The sequence below is a fragment of the Crotalus tigris genome, unplaced genomic scaffold (assembly GCF_016545835.1).
Source record: "Crotalus tigris isolate CLP2741 ecotype Arizona unplaced genomic scaffold, ASM1654583v1 scf7180000018156.160129, whole genome shotgun sequence".
Lineage (NCBI taxonomy): Eukaryota > Metazoa > Chordata > Lepidosauria > Squamata > Viperidae > Crotalus > Crotalus tigris.
The window spans coordinates 76,427-95,046 of NW_024096852.1; the positions used below are offsets into that span (position 1 = coordinate 76,427).

Below are 18,620 nucleotides of genomic sequence, written 5' to 3' on the forward strand. Positions count from 1 at the left end.
ATCATATTTTTACAGTGTAAAGATTAAAATCGCCCCATAATATAATTCCCATATTATAAAAAGGAGTTGTAGTAAATAAAAAGTGGTTTACACTCACTAACACAAATTTTCAAGTTACCACCAATTATTCCTGGCAAAGTATTTATTGCTAATGATTTGGCTACTATTAATTAATTTCACTCACATGGATTATGTCAACGAACGTAAGTCACCATTCAAGAAAATTACAATTTGAAGCTGCATTAGCTCTATTGTAATAAAATCCTTAGTCCCAATAGAAATACCCTATGCTTTGCGCCATCTTAAACGACCACACGATATTTAGGGCTGCTTTAATTTTCATATTATCCAGGCTCTGCTTTCAGAAGCAAATTCTTAAAGTCTCCCAAATTAAAAAAAACAATGCTTAGGTTCAGTCTCTAAGAAGTTATATTCAAGAGTGGAAGGTGGGGAACACCTATAAATCTTACTTTCAGATCAAGTCATGTACCAGTAATCAGTTAATGCAGTGGTAATCTAGTTACCTATAAGCTTGCAGTATTGTGACTTACATTGCAACCAGCTTTGTATACTGTAAAGCCCACTATCTAGTTTTCAGATTATCTTTCGTTTTAGTACATTGTGCATTGACTCTATCATTTGCACATCAGTTTGAACAGAGCTATCAAACCTCTACATAGAGCATCATAATAATGTTGGCAGAGTCACATAAACTTGTGCTTTAGAACCAAGCTGCTTAGCAAAGGAGTTACTGGCCATTAACCGAGGAGTAACTGTATAGTTATATAAATACAAGCGAAAGACATTAAGATCGCAACTGAAAATCTTTTGTACTAACTCTTAAAAATGTGAATTGAGATAACTGGATTGCTGTTAAAAATCAGACAGTAAAATGTTCAATCATTTTAGAAAGTTCCCTTTAATTTATGAGCTCATTTTGTTTTAAAATTCTACAAAATATAATATTTTCCCACTAGTACTTATCCCAATTCAATCCAAAGGATAATCCAAAAGCAGAATACCGTTCCTACTAACTTATATGAGTTCGAAGTGTTCCTACTGAAGGTTAGTTTTTCACAAGGTTTTCAGCCCAACACTTCAGTAATCAATGTAACAGCACACAATCTCCTAAACAGCTTTGTTCAAGAACTTAATTGGTAAAACCACTAAAGAGGCCAAAGAAGCTCAAGTTTCCACAAGCAGCAACGTGGATGTAAATTCTGATGCCAAAGTGATACACGGGCAATGACATCACACAAATGAAATTATTTTCTTGTGTCTTGATGTCAGAGTAGAAGTTGTAGCATTTATTTCATGACATCAAATGTGTGGTGATTTGTACCCATTCTCCTTGCTCATACAGTACTTATCTGGGAAATCTCTCTTGCATTAAAAAAAAATACACTAACAGTTAACAGAATAAAACACTGTTTGAAATGCCTGGTAAAGAATGGGTGAGAAAATTAGTACTTAAAAGACAAAATCCTTGCTGATTTAAACTGAAAAGCACATATTGAAATCAGTTTTAAAAAGGGGCACAATCCTGACAACTTAAGCCGTTTTTAGCTGTGAAAGTTAACGATTGAAGAATTTAAACAAAGTCTGTCTTTTGAGATTGAGGTTTTATTAACTTAGATTGACAGAACATGAACACAACCGCAAGTTAAGTAGGTGTCTAACGCAGTGCCTCTATAAAAGAGCCAAGTTCCAAACTTAGTACTTTGTACTAGTTTAGAGTACTGCCTCTTCTTTAGTCATTTCATCGAGTGTTCACCTGTAAAAAAAAAACGTAAGATATTATAGGAATAATATTAGTGTATAATTTGTCAACTTTCTTTCTCCATATAGTATTCTAAATTTTCAAAAACAATTGCACATGCCTAACTCTCCACATCAGAAAACCATAATTATAATTACAAAATACTTTCACTTAACATACAATTATATTATGGTAAGAAAAATCATTTTGATTGTAAAAATTAACAAAAATTAGATAAAAAGGACATTGGAGCAATTAAAAGAATGTTAAATAGCTTACCACATCATCAATCTTAAGAATGCTACGAACTGTTTCTGTAGCTAGGGTGAGAGCACTGATTGATACCAATAAAGGCTGGACCACCAGCTCTTCCAAGATATTTGAAATTCCACCCTACAATTTAAAAATCACAATATCAATGTACTAACAATTATCAGCAAGCATCTTACACATATCATATTTTTAAGAGCTTTCATTATGTGTTTAAGGTAAATACATTTATACCTTTTTAAATGTCTAGACTAAAAGATACTCTTCCAGTATGCAACCTTTTCGCAATATGCTGTACCTATCAGCAAAATTAAAACATTTCTAAATACACACACACACACACACACACACACACACACACACACACACACACACAACTATGCAAAAGTACTCAGTCTGATTCTGCTTATCCAGCAAAGGAATGACCTCATTTATGACTGAACTTTTTTTCCACTGAAATCAGAACTGCCAAATAAAATTGCTGTTACACAAATCTATGGTGAGGATATCCTTAAAATAATGGCTATAATTCTTACTTTAAAAGGGGATATTATAGAGCTTAAAAAATACAAAAAATGGCAGCCAAAACTCCTAAGAGGTAGAGGAGGTCCGCTGTGAGAAATGTTATGTGTTATGTGTACACATATATGTGAAGCACTAAAGCATTAAACATCAAGCAACTGTTTTCTTTTTAATGATACTATCATTAGAAATTACATATTAAATCTGTAAGAGATGGAGTTTTACAACTATGAAAAAAACTTCCATATTGTCCAGTGATTGTAGTTTCTCAACATCAGCAGCTCATTTTAATTCTGTTTAGAACTGCAAACCAAAACCAAGTATGTAATTCTTGGGGAGTGACATTTTTTTAAAAAAGAGAAAGAGCAATAAGAATACAAGATCACTGAGCTTAAAGGTTATTGTTAGGTGTTTCAAACTAATTGCATTTTTCAAATTAAATAAACATTCTGACAACTTTTTCCCATATTTAAAACAGAAATAATATAATATGAACTTTAATTGCAGAGAGGATTAGCAATTTTGTTTATATAAATAAATACAAACAGAAAATACAGCCTAAATGGGAACAGAGTTTCCTTGAGTCTTTTTGCAGGAGATAAAAGTTTATTAGGCCTATTTTATTGCCAACAAAGTAGGATGAAGAATCACGCCAACTTTATTAAATTATGCAAACCAGATCAACAAGAAGTCAACACTTCCTCACTTTTAAAAGATTTAAGGAAGCTATTTTTTGTTGACATATACCAATTACTCTATCTATGTGACTGTCATTTTCATTGACATATCAAAAATCCATAGAAGATGGACAAAACTGGCAATTAAAATCACGGGAAGAGTTAGCACAAGAAAACTTTATTTATTCTTGGTTCCAATATAGGCAATTACTAGACAGATGGAAGATGGATTGTAAGGTGGGTTTTCTTAGAGAAGATGAAAATCTTATTAAGCAAGTGAAGGATTCAAGACAAACCCACATTAAGAGAATTTATGCGGTTTTAGTTGAATTGGATTCAGAAACGGAACTAATTAAAGATTGTATGATAAGATGGGCGCAGAATTTTGGTGAGCCAGTCTCATTGGACACCTGGGAAAAAATTTGGGTGAGAAATGTCAAATTTACACAAGCACAGAACTTAAGGGAGAATTTTTATAAAATGTTTTATAGATGGCACCTTGATCCACAAAAAATGTCTTATATGTACCCTGACGTGCAACCCAAATGTTGGAGATGTGGTTATAAGGAGGCTTCCTATTATCATATTTGGTGGTCATGCAGAGAGATAAAAGCATTTTGGATCAAAGTATGGTGGAATATCCAGAGAATTTTTAGAAGGAGGGTAAAATTTACTCCGCAATTATTTTTGTTAGGTATTGTTACAGATTGTGATACAAAGGAGGTTGTATTGATGTTAAATTTGATTACAGCCGCTAGGCTGTTAGTAGGACAATATTGGAAGAAGGAATCCTTGCCTACATTGCAGGAATGGTTTCTTAAAGTAGCTTATCTGGCGGAAATGGCAAAGATCTCGGCTTTCTTAAAGCAACAAACGCAAGAGAAGTTTTTTGCTGTTTGGGATAAATGGATAAAATTTATACAATTTAGATTGGGTATACAAAAATATTATATAGTTTTTTCATAAGTTTTATTTTTATATATATTATAGATAATCTTTTTATATATATAAATATAAAGTTCTTAATTTAATTTTTATTTTTACTTTTTAAGCCTATATTCTGCTCTGGGAAGCTCAGGGGGGGGGAAGGGAGGGGGGGGTTTTGGGAGGGGTGGGGGGTTTTTTTTTTTATATATGTATTGTTTAGTTTTATTTTTTTGTATATGTTGTCTCTTGTTTTGTATTCTTTTTTCTTTTTTGTAAAATTTATAAAACTTTTAATTAAAAAAAAAAAAAAAATCCATAGAAGGAAATATTAGATGTAGGACTATCTAGCTAAAATTCAGCAGGAGGCAGCTCCTAGCCAGCTCTGCTTATGTTCAGAATCTATGCTCCTTCTGATGGTGTGGGAGGGGTGGGCCAATTTCTTTGGGGTGAGGTGGTTCCTCAGATAACCTGGACTCATGCCATGATGGACTTTAAGGTGATAACCAACACTTTGAATTGGACCCGGATGCAAACTTATACTTAGTAATACTACATATTTTAATTAGCTCACTAGTGAAGGGACTACTGAAAAGGAAATGTTAAAAAAAAAATCCCTCCCTGTTTTCCATTCCCATTAAATTATGCATAATTCAATATTTCCTTTCTAATGAAATATCCCTTCTCAAAATAAGGCCTTTAATTAAGAGGAATGTAATTCATGAGGAATTAATGAGGATGTTCTAATATATGGTGTAGTAATTCCGTGCTAGGCCCACATTTGACTAACTGTTGGAGAGTGACTAAAACCCAGCCTCTTTCCCTATTATAAACAAGCACAACTCCAACTTCTCCCCCATCAAGATTGATGTCGCTGATTTACATTGATCAGATAGGTTTGAAGCCACACACAGAAGCATCAGAAGCAGTTTTGGATGGCCAATAGGAGACATATGAAAATGACTATCTGTCTGAATAGCAGCTATTGTAAAACAGCAGATAAAATCCACGAGTTACACTGAAATGTTGCCATTCTTGTGCCTTTGTGCACTTTATTTTCATACATGAAATGTTCAAGTTGCATTACAGATCAAGCTAGAATGCTCGACTTCCATAGCATCAAGGGCAAAAATAGCCTTTTTTGTTGAAATGCCAGTTGCAAAAATTCTATGTGTATTAGAAAGAAGTATCAGGACAGAAGTCAGAGACAGGTATTTCAGTTGTTTTATGCTGTTTGTGGGATCTGTTGAAGTGAACTGCTTCTTTGCTGCGTTTGTATAGGCACGCTACAAAAAAACCATTCAGTCACAATTTCCTTTATGGGAATTTGAAAAATACTTCAATTATATTGCCTCTTGCTAAAATGTCCAATATTCTAAGAGCAAAAAAGGATTTTATTTCACTGACATTTCTAAATTGGGTCACTCTTCAAAAAACCAATACAATATACCCATAAACCTAATGCACTTCTCTGCATTTGCTGCAATTTAGATTGTAATTTCAAGATGAGCAATCCTCTGAATTATGCATTATGCAATAAACATGAAAAATAGTGAACTCCAAAAAGGCAGAGTTTTCCAAATGATGTGGTATATCACTTGTTTTATTAGTTTGCAGATTACCTTTCTGACATTAATGCCAGCAGTTTTCTCTCCTTGTGCATGTCTGTTTCTCAGCTCTGTAACAGTGGATATCGGATTAAGGCCCGCATTTTCAGCCAGGGTGGATGGAATAATTTCCAGAGCTTCTCCATAAGCACGAACACAGTAAGATTCCATGCCACTTAAAATACGAGAATATTCATTCAAGCGTAATGCCAACTCTATTTCTGGGGCTCCACCACCTGCAATTAGCGCTCTGAAATTAAAATTAAAACGCAACTTGAAGTGTACTTTGCTAACTTGAATGATGATTTTATTGGTCCAAAAATGATGCAGTACCTTTTCTTGACCAAACAACGGACAACACACAAAGCATCATGAATGGAACGCTCAGCCTCTTCGATCACCAGTTTATTAGACCCTCGTACCACAATTGTTACAGTTTTTCCAGGGCTAGCACAGCCTGTAATCTGAAATACAAAACAGGCACCATACTGAATATTCAGGTAGGAAAGCTTACTGCCTTTGGGGGTAAGATTTGGTTTTGGGATCAGATTTTAGAACTATGAAAGCACTGATGACAACAAAATGGCAGTTTTCATTTCCTTTAGTTCTTGGCAAGTAGGGCTTTTTTCCGTTATCCTACAGTAGATATGTCAAACTCGTGACGTCACATAACATCGCATGACGTATCGGGACTGTTTTGACATTGCCAGCAATGGGGTGGGCGCGACTTCCGTGTGATGTGTCTGGGCTGCAGGCCGGCAGTTTGACACCCGTCCTACAGAACCCATTCAAATCCAGTTTGAAAAATTTGCTTTAACTTCAGAACAAAGTAGACAAGACTTATCCTACCTTAATTAGCTTTCCAGATCCATTTAAATTCACTTCTGCTGCAAGTTCGGCAGATCCTAGCATGTCACCAGTGAACTGATCAATATGAGCAACTGGCTTAGTTCCAATAGTCTTTAAAAAAAAAAAGATACACAAACACATCTTACGTTAGATATGTAAAAACAAAATTCAGAATGTTCTATATAATGTGCCAGCAACTGGAAATCAAAAGGTAGGTAAACTTCCCAAATGGATGTCAAATCTACTCCCAGGTCTGAACACAAACCAATGCGCATACGCTCCATGAAGACACAGTTTCCCCATCTCTAAATAACCATAAGCATACACTCGTTTATTTGCCCATACACAGGGAGGCAAATATACTCTTACATGCACAAGCAGTCTCTCTTCACCTCAAGACATGATTTTTGCTCAAAGAAGAGAGGAATGCAAAACTGTAGCTATTTCTTTCCTTTAAAACAGTGGTTCTCAACCTGTGGGTCGGGACTCCATTTGGGGTTGAACGACCATTTCACGGGGGTCGCCAAACAACGTAGTCCGCCATTTCTTCCCTCTTTTCCTTAGCTGTGCTACTCCCTTTTATTCTATTGGCTTTTGAAAGCCAATAGAATAGACTCTCTTGAATAGAGTCTAATTCTATTGGCTTTCCAAAGCCAACAGGAATTGTCCAGGCTGTCTCTGCCCTGCTGAGCCTGCCAAAAGTCCCATTCTGCAAACGGTGCTGCAAGTTATCTGCAGTGAAGGCGAGCTGTCTGGAAGTTTCCACCCCTCCCTGCTGAGCAACTACTAAAAATGTAAGTAAAAGAGGGCCAGGGGTGGGAGGCCGGCGGGCGCAGGGAGGGATGCTGGCGCACGTGGGGCCCAGCGGGTGCTTTACCTCTCTTAGGCTGAGCCAGCTGGTGGCCCAACCGGTGGTCGGCCTGCGCCGTCTCTGCCGCTTGCCAGCTATGCCTTAGCCGGCGCAGGGGGCGGCACCACGCATGCGCGGCGCTCCCGGGCAGGGAAAGTCCTCAACTTATGACCGGTTGGGTAGTTCTCAACTTACGACTGGTTGGGTAGTCCTCAACTTACGACCGGTTGGGGGTCGCGGCATTAAAAATGTTGAGAACCACTGCTTTAAAAGAAGGGGCAAACTGCAAGACTGAGGGAGTAAGGAAACCGCCTATTCATTTACCTACCCATCACTGCCACCTTGTCCTCTATGAAAACACATGTTGTTAATTGCGAAGTCATGTCCGACCCATCGCGACCCACATATGCTGGCCCTATTCAAGAACGTAACCACGTGTACTATTTTAAAGTCCTCAATGCTGAGTCAAATCTATCAGATGTTTCAGATGTGAACAAAAGTAGTCCAAAGAAACAATATAGTGGCAGAGACTTCAAAGCTACAATATCTGGGCTGATTATGTTTCTCTCAAAGGAGCTTCTGGCTCATTCAGTTTGCTTATAACTAAGGAATTAAGAAAATGCATTAATGTGTAAAATACATGCATTTGTAACTTCAACTGACTAGCTGATTGTTAAGAGCACAACTGAGGTGGCAGAGTGTGAACAGTCCCATATGAATAATTTGGTAAATATATGTGCACTTAAAAGTACTATACTACTGAATCTCAATCCGTCTAGCAATAAGACCCATTAAATTATGCTAATGACTTAGCTTCTGAGCTGATGTTAAGATTATTCTGTAAAAGGTCTTAGAAATCTTTAGAGAAGCTACCTTTGTAATGAGATAGATAGATTTTACAATATGTTTTTTATTATAGCATAACAAATGTCAGGACAGATTCATTCACTGTTTAACAATCAATTTTAATTCATGGTTATTCATGATACTGTCAAGATTACATTCCATGACGTAAGAATTCATTCATTTCAAAAACCCTCTATTATCTTACCTTACATATAAATTCAATGTCTTCTCTTTCAATATCTTTGATCACCATGATCTTCATTTTGTTCAGGAAATGTAGAGCCAGATCACTTAGAGCATCCCTACAACCAATACATTTGATGGGGTTTATTAATATATATCATCACAGCATAGCATTATCAAAACTATTCTGATCTGGCATAGAATTATTTCAAAACTTCAGAACAGAATTCTGTTTTCTTCCTATTCTAATGGGAGGCTATCAAATATGGGTTGCAGATCTATCCCAAGCCTTCTGGAATCATGAAAATAATTCTTATAGCTCCTCTAACTCGAGTCATAGCACATTACCATATATAGTTCTTCCACTACTATAGCGCTAAAAAAGTCTCTTTTCATTATTTCTAGCTTTAGCAAACTCCAGAGAGGGATGCATAAGACCTATATTAACTACGACAAGAACAATTTTAAATCTAAGTAAAAGCTCTAGTTAAAAATGAATGAAATATGAACTATTGAAATAAACATACCGTAAAATGGATTTCTGAATGAGTAGTACATTGCAACCTGTCTTCTTAATTTGCTTAACTAAATTCAGAATGTAGGCTCTCTCTTCACGCAAGACTCTATCCATTTGGGTGTAGTCAGAAACAACAATCTGGTTATCCATCTAGCAGAAAAGTTAAAAAGTATTTAAGTATACTTGTATATAATGGACAATTTAATAGCTATGCCACAAGCCAATCACCTGAACACTCCAAATACAGGTTTTGAAAGTAGCAAATTAGCTGATTTTTTTTTTTAAGGCATAAAAAGTATCCATTTTTAAGCATTAGTTTTTGTCAGTTTGCTTCACTTCTTCTTTAGAACACTACATTAGATTGCCTTGAGTAGCTTCCAAAAGACAATTCTTTTAGTGGATGGATAAATAGTGATTTTCATCAATAAAATACAGTTAACAGACTGAATTTTAACTTGTTAACTTCTGTCAATTTCCTATCCCCATAAATCTGCTGTAGCTTGTTATGGATAGTTGCAGAAAAGGGAGAATGTACGAGACAATGCCAACTTGCATATTATTGCATTCAGTCTTATGTTAACAGGATTGCTCAAAACAAATTGGACAAATCTTGCTTTGCGAACGTAATGTATTCTTTAATGAGTGCAGAAAGTCAATCTGCAATACAATCTTACATGCTGTTTAGTTTTTAACAAATTAAAGACAAGATCAATATTTTAGAAACTTTTTTTAAGTTCAAAGTTACAACAGCACTGAAAAAAGTTTGAATGGTCACAAAATAAACTGTTGTAAGTCTAGAATTCCTTATAATTTATTCAAAAGAACAAATTAAGCAACTTACATCTGTTTTTGGAGCAGATAAGCAAAACTGAATGAGCCCTATTTTAGCTTTTTCCACTCTGGTTACTCCAGTATTGGCCACTTTTTGTGTGAGGACCAGCCCTTCAACAAGTTCACAGTCATCAATTGTGCCCCTGAAAATAAATACTCAGTAAACAAGCAATACTAAATAAAGATACAAATAAAAATTCAGAATTTGACTAACTCTTACCCAAGTTTTTTAACAATTTTAATGTCTCTAAGATCCACGCTGCTAGCTGTAGTTGGATCTATCACCTTCATCACAGCTTCAACACTCATTGGAGAAAGGAGACTAGAATACTGCGATACAACCTGAAGGATCAGTAAAGATTTATTTAACATGCCTTTTGTTTGTCCAATGTATAAGAATTTCACACTTTACTTTTTTTAATTATTCAAAACTGCAATAGGGATTAATTTCTCCAATTGTTTTAATAAGGTAAATGATTTAAATAGAACTTAAGCCACAGCATCCACCTGACTCTCAATAGGTCTTCTGAGCAAGGCCAGTATTCAAGACTGTTGATAAATAGCTGAACTCCAAGGGAACAGCTGCAAAGCTTCCTTTCCTACAATTCCCATTATTGATGTATGGTTCTTCTTTCTTTCATGTATGAAATGGCAACAGCATCTCCAAATGAATACATTTTGTCTGGACAAATGAACCAGAACAAGGCAAAAAACTTCTATGTTTAATTATTTTATTTTTTAACAGAAAAAAAATTGGCAGCAATATTAGATAGACCAGGTAAGGGAACAGACAACATTCTAATGAGACAAAGAGAAAGCATCTTTCTCATTCATTTCTTTAGTTTTGTGGCATGATTTCTAGAGACTCTCATAACTGCATCTTAGCTATAAGTGCCAGGGTAGATTTGATTTAAATCAAGCCGATTTAAATCACAATGTAAAGAGGCTTGCAAAATCATAATTTTTAAATAGCAACTGTCATCTCTGTCCCGCAGCGGCTCCTCCTCCAACCCGCTGTTGACTCATTGACAGTCCCATTCACTTTAATGGGATGGCTGGTGATGCGGCAGTGACACAACAAGGTGAGGGCGGGGCGGGCAGAGATGAGTGGATGCCCGCTAACAGACGCTGCCATGATGGATCTGAAATGACAGGTGCTCTTTAAACGTAAGAATTCATTCTTGCTGGTAGTTAGAATCTTTAATATTATTATTTGCAAACAAAATGAAGGTTTCCATTTAGAATAATAAGCTGTCAGGTAGGTAAAACAGCAATCTCAGAAACAATTTTAGATTAATAGGTTAATCACACATAGTTGGAGAACTACTCAAATTCTTTTATTTAATTAAAATATTTAGAGCCTGGTACAGATGCATTTTTCTTCAAACAATCGTACAGTTTGTAGTGTACATAGATTTGCAAAACAATGGGATAAAGGAATATTCCTGAACTTTGTTTAATGATTTATCTCATGGTTATTGTGAAACTGTGTGACTGCATGAATGCAGTGCATGTTATCTCAGCTTGCATTCATTGAGTTTACCAAAAATGTAAATATTGCAGAATATACAGCCTCATGCTGAAGCTAAGCTCCATTTCATGCTGAATAAACTAAATTATTAATGCATCTTAAATAGAAAAATATATTTAGATAGATTTTTACTTCAGAAGCATTTTATTAAAATAAAATTCATAAAAATAAAAAAAATCTGATTTAAATAAAAAAGAATCCGATTTTTTATTATTTTTTTAAAAATCATCAATTATTATTCACCCTGATAAGTGCTATATACTGTGCAAATTTTACACACAGGATGATTTCATTAAGTCTAATCAAGTCACCAAGTGGAATGATAAAGTTTTTGTACCTCAAATAATTGTAAAAATTCTGATAGGTATATTTTGAAGAAGTCATTATGGAAATTAAGTTATTAAATCACTATGAGAATTATAGCATTAGCGTTCAATAGGAAATTATGCTGAATGTTTGTTGAAGGTTGCGATGATCATAATCAACTTGAAACTAAACATACCCTGCGCACTCTTAAACATTACTGATGCCTAGCTAAAACAAATTAGCAATCTGCAAGCTGTTTTAGAAGGCACTGCTCTAGTCCAGTGATGGCAAACCTTTTAGAGACTGAATGCCCAAACTGCAACCCAAAACCCACTTATGCATCATCGAGTGACGGGTGGATGTGGCCCATTGGCTGGGTGTGGCCCACTGGGTGGGCGTGGCTGCAATGGTAACGGGAGACTGGGTGAGACTAAAAAGTTCAATCAATCAATTCCAACTCCGCAAGATCTTTTTTTCCCCCGCAAGAACTTGAAATTGATTGAACCCAAAGGCCTAAAGCGAAAAGGTTTTATAATACCCAGCTGAACGCCTAGGGCTGGGGCGACGGCGCATGTGCTCACAGAGAGGGCTCTGAGTGCCGCCTCTGGCACCCGAACCATAGGTTCACTACCATTGCTCTAGTCTGTTATTAGTTAATTCTTTTACATACAAACTGTACATAAAAAGCAAATTATATATATCCCAAATAAACAAAAGTAATAACTTATCAACTATTTTCTTTCCAATACCCACCTTAGAATTCAATGCAGTAGTTGCACTGTTAAGGAGAGTTTCTCTGTCACTCAGTTCAACAGGCTGTCCCATGTTGGTCAAGACTTCAGTGCCTTTTTCCAATGCCTTCTGGAATGACTCCGAAATGATGGTGGGATGAATTCCTAAGCAGAGTTTAGGATATAAATTTATTCAAACTATAGTCAATATACAAATAATAATCTATGACATCAACAATCTGATTTCATAGATTGGTTTCAATGATTTGATCTCACAGAATGATTTCAAATCAAGCTGTCTGTAAAAGAATTGCGTAAGTAGTAGGTAGACGGACAAAACCAAGCTTGGAATAGCGAAGGCCACTGAAAAAACTGATTAGGATTTTAAAAACAAAAAAAAAGCAAAAAAAAAAATGGAAGCAAAAAAAAAATATGACAAATTATTCATATTTAATATACTATAACCAGTCTTCCAATTTATCTCTAAAACTATTAGTTACATTAGCCATATGAAACAAGAATTAATTTTTTAATCTACAAAAATCTTTCCTTTTGTTTTTATGGAAGAGATAACAGGTTGCTTCAGTCATATAAGCCATGAAGCCATTACATTATAGTAAAATTTTATTTTTTTTGTATTTTGGACTCATTTTTTGAGTCTCTCATCAAGGTTTCCATGCAAACAACACAAAGGAAAGTTCCCTCTCCCCCCCTTACCTGAAAATGTCCAATCAGGTGGTTGCATATTGTTCAAGAAACAGATGCTCGGTTCCCAGTTCTGCATCTCATTATTCTTCCTTACATTCCAATCTTTCCCTCTCCCCCCCCCCCGCATGTCAGGCTGACAGCTCATGGCGCTTGGATAGATGAGATGCAGCCATTACAGCCATAGACTTAGATACAGAAGTTTTCTACTATGGCAAAAGATCATCCAGACTATATTTTTATTATTTCACGTTGCATTTCCATATACAAAGCTGTATGTAAACATACCTTTCTGAAGAAGTCTGGAACAAGCATCCAGGAGAGCACCTGCAATGACCACAACAGATGTAGTGCCATCTCCAGCTTCAATATCTTGTGCTTTTGATAACTCCACCAGCTACATATTGTTAAATGTTGAAAGAAAAAAATGTAAATTCCTCTATAACACTACTATAGAGGTTTTTATTAACCAAACACATGCAATATACAAATGCACACATTTCTAGACAGTTCCATGTCAATGTACTACAGTAATTATTTTCTATAAGGAATATAACCATCATAGTGGCTAGTATAATTTGGCTTTAGGTATGCATTGACATAAATTTAAAAAACTATATTATTTACCATTTTGGCTGCAGGATGAAGAACCTGCATCTGCTTCAGAATTGTTGCACCATCATTTGTGATTGTCACATCACCTTTACCATCTTGGATCTATAAAAGCACAATCAAGTTTTTGGACACCAACTCAAAAAAGAGAAAATCTACAAACAAAATACAAGTTGAAGCATCAATTTATATTATTGTGCACTAAAAAGTACAAGCCATTGGTTCAATATGGCAAACTACTATTTAGCTTAGGGGTTAGAAATATTTTCAGGAACTTTCATGGGCACTAATGTACCCCAGGAAATTTCAAGAGCATGAAAACTCATGAAATTTAGCCATCCTAGAATATTTTAATTATTTTTAATAATTTCAATGTTAGATTCAACAGATACCAATGAATGGCACCACCCTAATTTAACCTTTGCTGTTTTCAGTACCCATTCTTTATTAAGCTTTCCTTATCTCATAGATTCTCCTCCTGACACTTCTTGTCTGCCTTGTTAAATTAGCCAGGCGGCTTGACATTGCCCTCTACGCTTCTCTCCCATACACCTTCTTATGCTTGTCTTACCATTCACTTCTTAAATGGCAAAGTGAGACTGATGTATGAGTTTGAATGAAAGTACAATTCTTTCATTTTATCTAATGTAAAAATCATCTGCCAAAGATTCACTGGCAGTTCATTTATAAATACAGTACATGACAAATAAGACTTATTTCTATCCCTTCGTTTCTCATGACCCTCCAACTTCTTAAGGCGCATGTAGTTACATTAACTAGAATAGCTGCACGAAATCTATTTCACTATGATATTCTAAGCACTTTCCTTTATTACTTCTGAAAACATATATAGAATAGAATAGAATAGAATAGAATAGAATAGAATAGAATAGAATAGAATAGAATAGAATAGAATAGAATAGAATAGAGCTGGAAGGGACCTTTGAAGTCTTCTAGTCCAGCCCCCTGCTCAAGCAGGAGGACCTACACCATCCCAGACAGGTGATTGTCCAGTCTCTTTTTTAAAACTTCCAGTGATGGAGCACCCATGATTTTTGGGGGTAAGCCGTTCCATTGGTTGATTGTCCTCACTGTCAGGAAGTTTCTTAATTCCAGGTTGCTTCTCTCCTTGATCAGCTTCCAACCATTGTTTCTTGTCCTTCCCTTTGGTGATGTGGTGAACAACCTGGCCCCCTCTTCTTTGTGGCAGCCCCTCAGATACTGGAATACTGCTATCGTATCTCCCCTATTTCTTTTCTTTAGACTGGCCAAACCCAAGTTTGTACATTTTGGTCTCCAGACCTTTGATTATCTTAGTTGCTCTTCTCTGGATTTTTTCCAGACTCTCAACATCTTTTTTGTGATATGGTGACCAAAATTGCCTGCAGTATTCCAGGTGTGGTCTTACTAGGGCTTTATAAAGTGGTACTAATACTTCGCGTGATCTTGATTTTATGCCTCTGTTTATACATCTCAGGATTGTATTAGCTTTTTTGGTTGCTGCTGCACACTGCTGGCTCGTATTCAGCAACTTCATATCAGTTTTCAATGGATCTACACATAGGAGCTCAAATACTAAGCCTCTGCAAAGTGTTCAAAAGTACACTACCGTGAGTAAGGACTTGCAGAAAACATTAATAAAAGCTGCATTTTCAGGAAAATTTGAGGTGGCTATATCAAAGGAATCCTGAGTGTCTGCACATGCAGAGTTGCTTAGTTTTTGGTCCAGCAAAAATACTGTCTATGAATGTACTTGAAGACAATTGGTAAAAGCCTTTGAAGTAGCTCAAGCTGTCTTGAGAACAGTTACTTTACTGATTTCAGAATGTTTTGTTTCTGCTAATGCATTCTGCAAAACATCTTTCAAATGCTCTTCACAGCCTTATTATAAGCACAAGTATACATGTACACACACACAAAACCCAAGCTCAAAACTCACCATTTTATCCATTCCCTTTGGCCCAAGACTTGTCCTAACAGCATCCGCAATCGCTAAAATAGAGATGAAAATAAATTTTATATACCCAAAGAAATTTACTTCAAGTGTAATTTCATTTATTGTATTTGTCATGGCTGCCCACTCTGACAGACATTGGGCAGCCACAAAAAAAAATCTAATAAATGTGACACTAAATTCTTTAGGATGTTTAAAATACCAGTTTCCACAAAACTACAATAAACTGATTCATATATTAAGCCATTGCTTGTTTAATTATGGTTTGCTAAATAAATTCCAACTTTAGTTCACACATGGGCCAAAAATGAAAAATTACAATATGCATGTCAAATTTTCAAATTATACTAACCCATAAAATATTTGAAAGTGGCTTCTATAATTGATTGTATATACTGCCTGTCATAACTTATTCAGCAAACTAAAATGGAACAATCCTGCATGAACTCAATAATTGTGTATGGAAAGCTAACCAATAATGCAGGAAAAATAGCAACAGTAATACTAAAATGTTATAATACTGTTTTATAATCTTATATTAACTGTAAATATATCAGTTATATTTTGGATAATTAAAGAACATCATATAAATTTAATTGTATATTACTTAAGAACAAATGTTATTTGACAATAACATGCAACTCACATGAACACTAAAATATCTGAAATCTGATGAAAGGATTATTCTCCCCATATGAATTTGCTTTTGATCTTCAGCTTTTATTTTTATTTTTTTGCATCTGACACCTGTGGTTCAGCATCACCCAGATGATGCTGAACCACAGGCTACCAATCACCTTTCTGTTCCCCCAAGCCTTTTCCACTTATGAACGTAGATCTCCATCAATCTTAAGCCCTAATCAAATCAACCATATTATAGTGTATTGTGCTGCACAATCAGCCCAAGGAAGTTTTTCTTCTAGAAAAAAATATTTTATTTCAAATCACACTGAAAACTTTCAGTACAATGACATACATTACACTTTCTGAAAGTGGGAAAAGAATAGGAAGGGATAAAAGAAATCAGTTCTTTACAACGAATGCGGCGCACCTTCTTCCCTTTCGTTTAAAAAAAAAACCCAGAAAAATAACGGGGCTACAAACAGCAAACTTTTATGCTGCTCGACCCTCTTTATTTTCAACAAGACTCTGAAAGCGTTTCAGTTCACTCCGACAAAAGAAGCTGCTGGCCGAGGGTGCGGTCCGCGGGCTTTAGGAACCGGGAGTCCCTGTCCGAGCCCGCCAGGTGTCAACGGAGCGGTCCACTCATTCCCCCGTCTTCCCCCCCCCCGCTCCGCAATTGGAGACAATGAGATGTCCCATCACCGTACCTTTTCCTGCAGAAATGTTGCTGAAGCGGATCTGGGCGGGCTTATCTTTATCCTGGTAAGACCTGCGATTGCCGCCAGAGTTGCGGTTCCCTGTGGCCGCATTCAGAAAGGCCCCTTTTGTGCTTGCGTTTTCCGGCATGTCTGCGCCCGGATACCTGCTCAATCTTGCGATGGAGATGGATTCCTTTCCCCCGTCCTGGAACCTGCACCACCAACGTTTCCCCGCCGACCCGAAGCTTCCAGAATGCGTCGGCAGCAGTTGGAGAAGAAAGGACCTTTTAGCAGTCGCTCAGACTGGCGCTGAAAATGACGTTTCCTACAGGTCTGTCTTTGTAAGTGCCTGATTTCCAGTAAACACAGGAAAGCACGAACGTTTTTTAGAAGTAGTGACCTCCGAGAAAGGAAAGTATAAATTTGGCATCTATGCATAAAGGTCTTGCAGAGGCTGAAGCCGAAGTATTTTAAGTAGGACAATAATACCAAACAGCGAATAAGATGGGCATCTAAAGTCACAGGCTGCAGTGTCATTCTTAATTGCCTAACAGTCTGAATGCTGAATTCTCTTCTATTGGCGCGGAATACAATTGGAAGCATCAATTTAACAACCGCGAATTGTTGCAAATTGTAAAGTACAAAATAGAGAAAAATATCCACACATTTATTCTGCTATTTGTTTTCTTTCTTTTGAAAACAATCCAATATAAAATGAGTGGGATTTCTAAGTAAATCTGCATAAAAATACAGACTGGTAGAGCTACCGGTATATGGGATTTAAGAACCAGTGATGAACTGTCTGCTAAAACAAAGCAAGGCTATGGAATACACTTGAAAGAAAACAGAAGTCTGTATTTGTGGAGTCTAACTGGCAAGAACAAAGAGCGTCACAGTGTTCTCTGTATTTCCTTAGGAGGAGATAAGCGCCTGTATAAATTTGATTAATAACTAACGTCATGCAAGCGTGTAAAAAAAAAAAACTTTCACGCTTCTAGATTAGAAAGACATGCCTTGCATGCCTTGCAACTGAGATCAAGGGACTAGGCTTTCCATTCCCGTCACCAAAAGGGGGCGCAACTGTTCCCAGGAAATAGCGATCGCCTTTCAAGGCAGTTTTTGTCCCCGCCCGGCTCCCATCCTCTAATCTTTTCAGGTCCAGTTGGGCCTCTTCGAACAAGATGGCGGCTTCTGCGGAGCATCCCTTGCCTGAGCCTGCCAAGCCCTTACTCGGGCTCCTAAATGGTATCGCTCAGTCCACCTTTTATGGCAATACAGAGATCACGGAAGAGCTGCTGCGGGAGCAACTTTACCCGGAAACGTCGTCGCAGGAATTTGGAGTTCTGCTGGCTAAAATGAAAGGAATCATCAAGGTAACGGAGGCGTGGCTGGCAGGTTGGCCGGAGTGGGGCAGAGCGGTGCAAAGCGGGAGGGAGTAAAGCGGGGGGAGGGGGCGAGCGAGGCTGGTCTGGCAGCTGGGTACGAAATCACACAATAAAATCTTTGCCAAGCCCGCACTTTTCAAAAGCAGATGAATTAAGCACACTTTCCTTGCATTTCAAAGTGGGGGCAAGAGAGAGAGCCAGCTGGCTAAGGGCGGTATCCGATGCTCGCAGCAATCCCG

General features: G+C 36.8%; 2 protein-coding genes across 8 annotated transcripts in view; one reads left to right on the plus strand and one right to left on the minus strand.

Annotated features, from left to right (window-relative positions):
* Nucleotides 1-1,603: 1,603 nt before the first annotated feature.
* Nucleotides 1,604-17,283, minus strand: CCT4 (chaperonin containing TCP1 subunit 4). The gene is made up of 14 exons (XM_039348533.1): nucleotides 17,006-17,283; nucleotides 15,660-15,712; nucleotides 13,736-13,825; nucleotides 13,397-13,505; nucleotides 12,426-12,568; nucleotides 10,056-10,177; nucleotides 9,846-9,978; nucleotides 9,015-9,154; nucleotides 8,510-8,606; nucleotides 6,609-6,719; nucleotides 6,093-6,223; nucleotides 5,775-6,009; nucleotides 2,039-2,152; nucleotides 1,604-1,774 (listed from the first exon to the last, which is right to left on the minus strand). Exons 1-14 carry the CDS (start codon nucleotides 17,142-17,144, stop codon nucleotides 1,760-1,762), a joined length of 1,632 nt encoding a protein of 543 aa, XP_039204467.1. The 5' UTR covers nucleotides 17,145-17,283; the 3' UTR covers nucleotides 1,604-1,759.
* Nucleotides 17,284-17,424: 141 nt separating this feature from the next.
* Nucleotides 17,425-18,620, plus strand: part of COMMD1 (copper metabolism domain containing 1) — a 65,108-nt gene continuing 63,912 nt past the window's right edge. For 6 of the 7 annotated variants that reach the window (XM_039348534.1, XM_039348535.1, XM_039348538.1 and 3 more), the window contains exon 1: nucleotides 17,425-18,369. In XM_039348534.1, the coding sequence (XP_039204468.1) occupies nucleotides 18,178-18,369 (192 nt within the window). In that variant the 5' untranslated portion in view covers nucleotides 17,425-18,177. The remainder of the gene's footprint in view (nucleotides 18,370-18,620) is intronic. The other variant, XM_039348536.1, reaches the window with a different exon arrangement.

Bases quoted from the DNA above. Each gene is read 5' to 3' on its own strand.
- CCT4 (XM_039348533.1), bottom strand. From the start codon at position 17,144: ATGCCGGAAAACGCAAGCACAAAAGGGGCCTTTCTGAATGCGGCCACA. The intron at 13,826-15,659 runs GTGAGTTTTGAG...GTGCTTTTATAG, and splicing joins CAAAGGGAATGGATAAAATG to ATCCAAGATGGTAAAGGTGA. The intron at 6,720-8,509 runs GTAAGATAATAG...TTTTTTTTAAAG, and splicing joins ACATTGAATTTATATGTAAG to ACTATTGGAACTAAGCCAGT.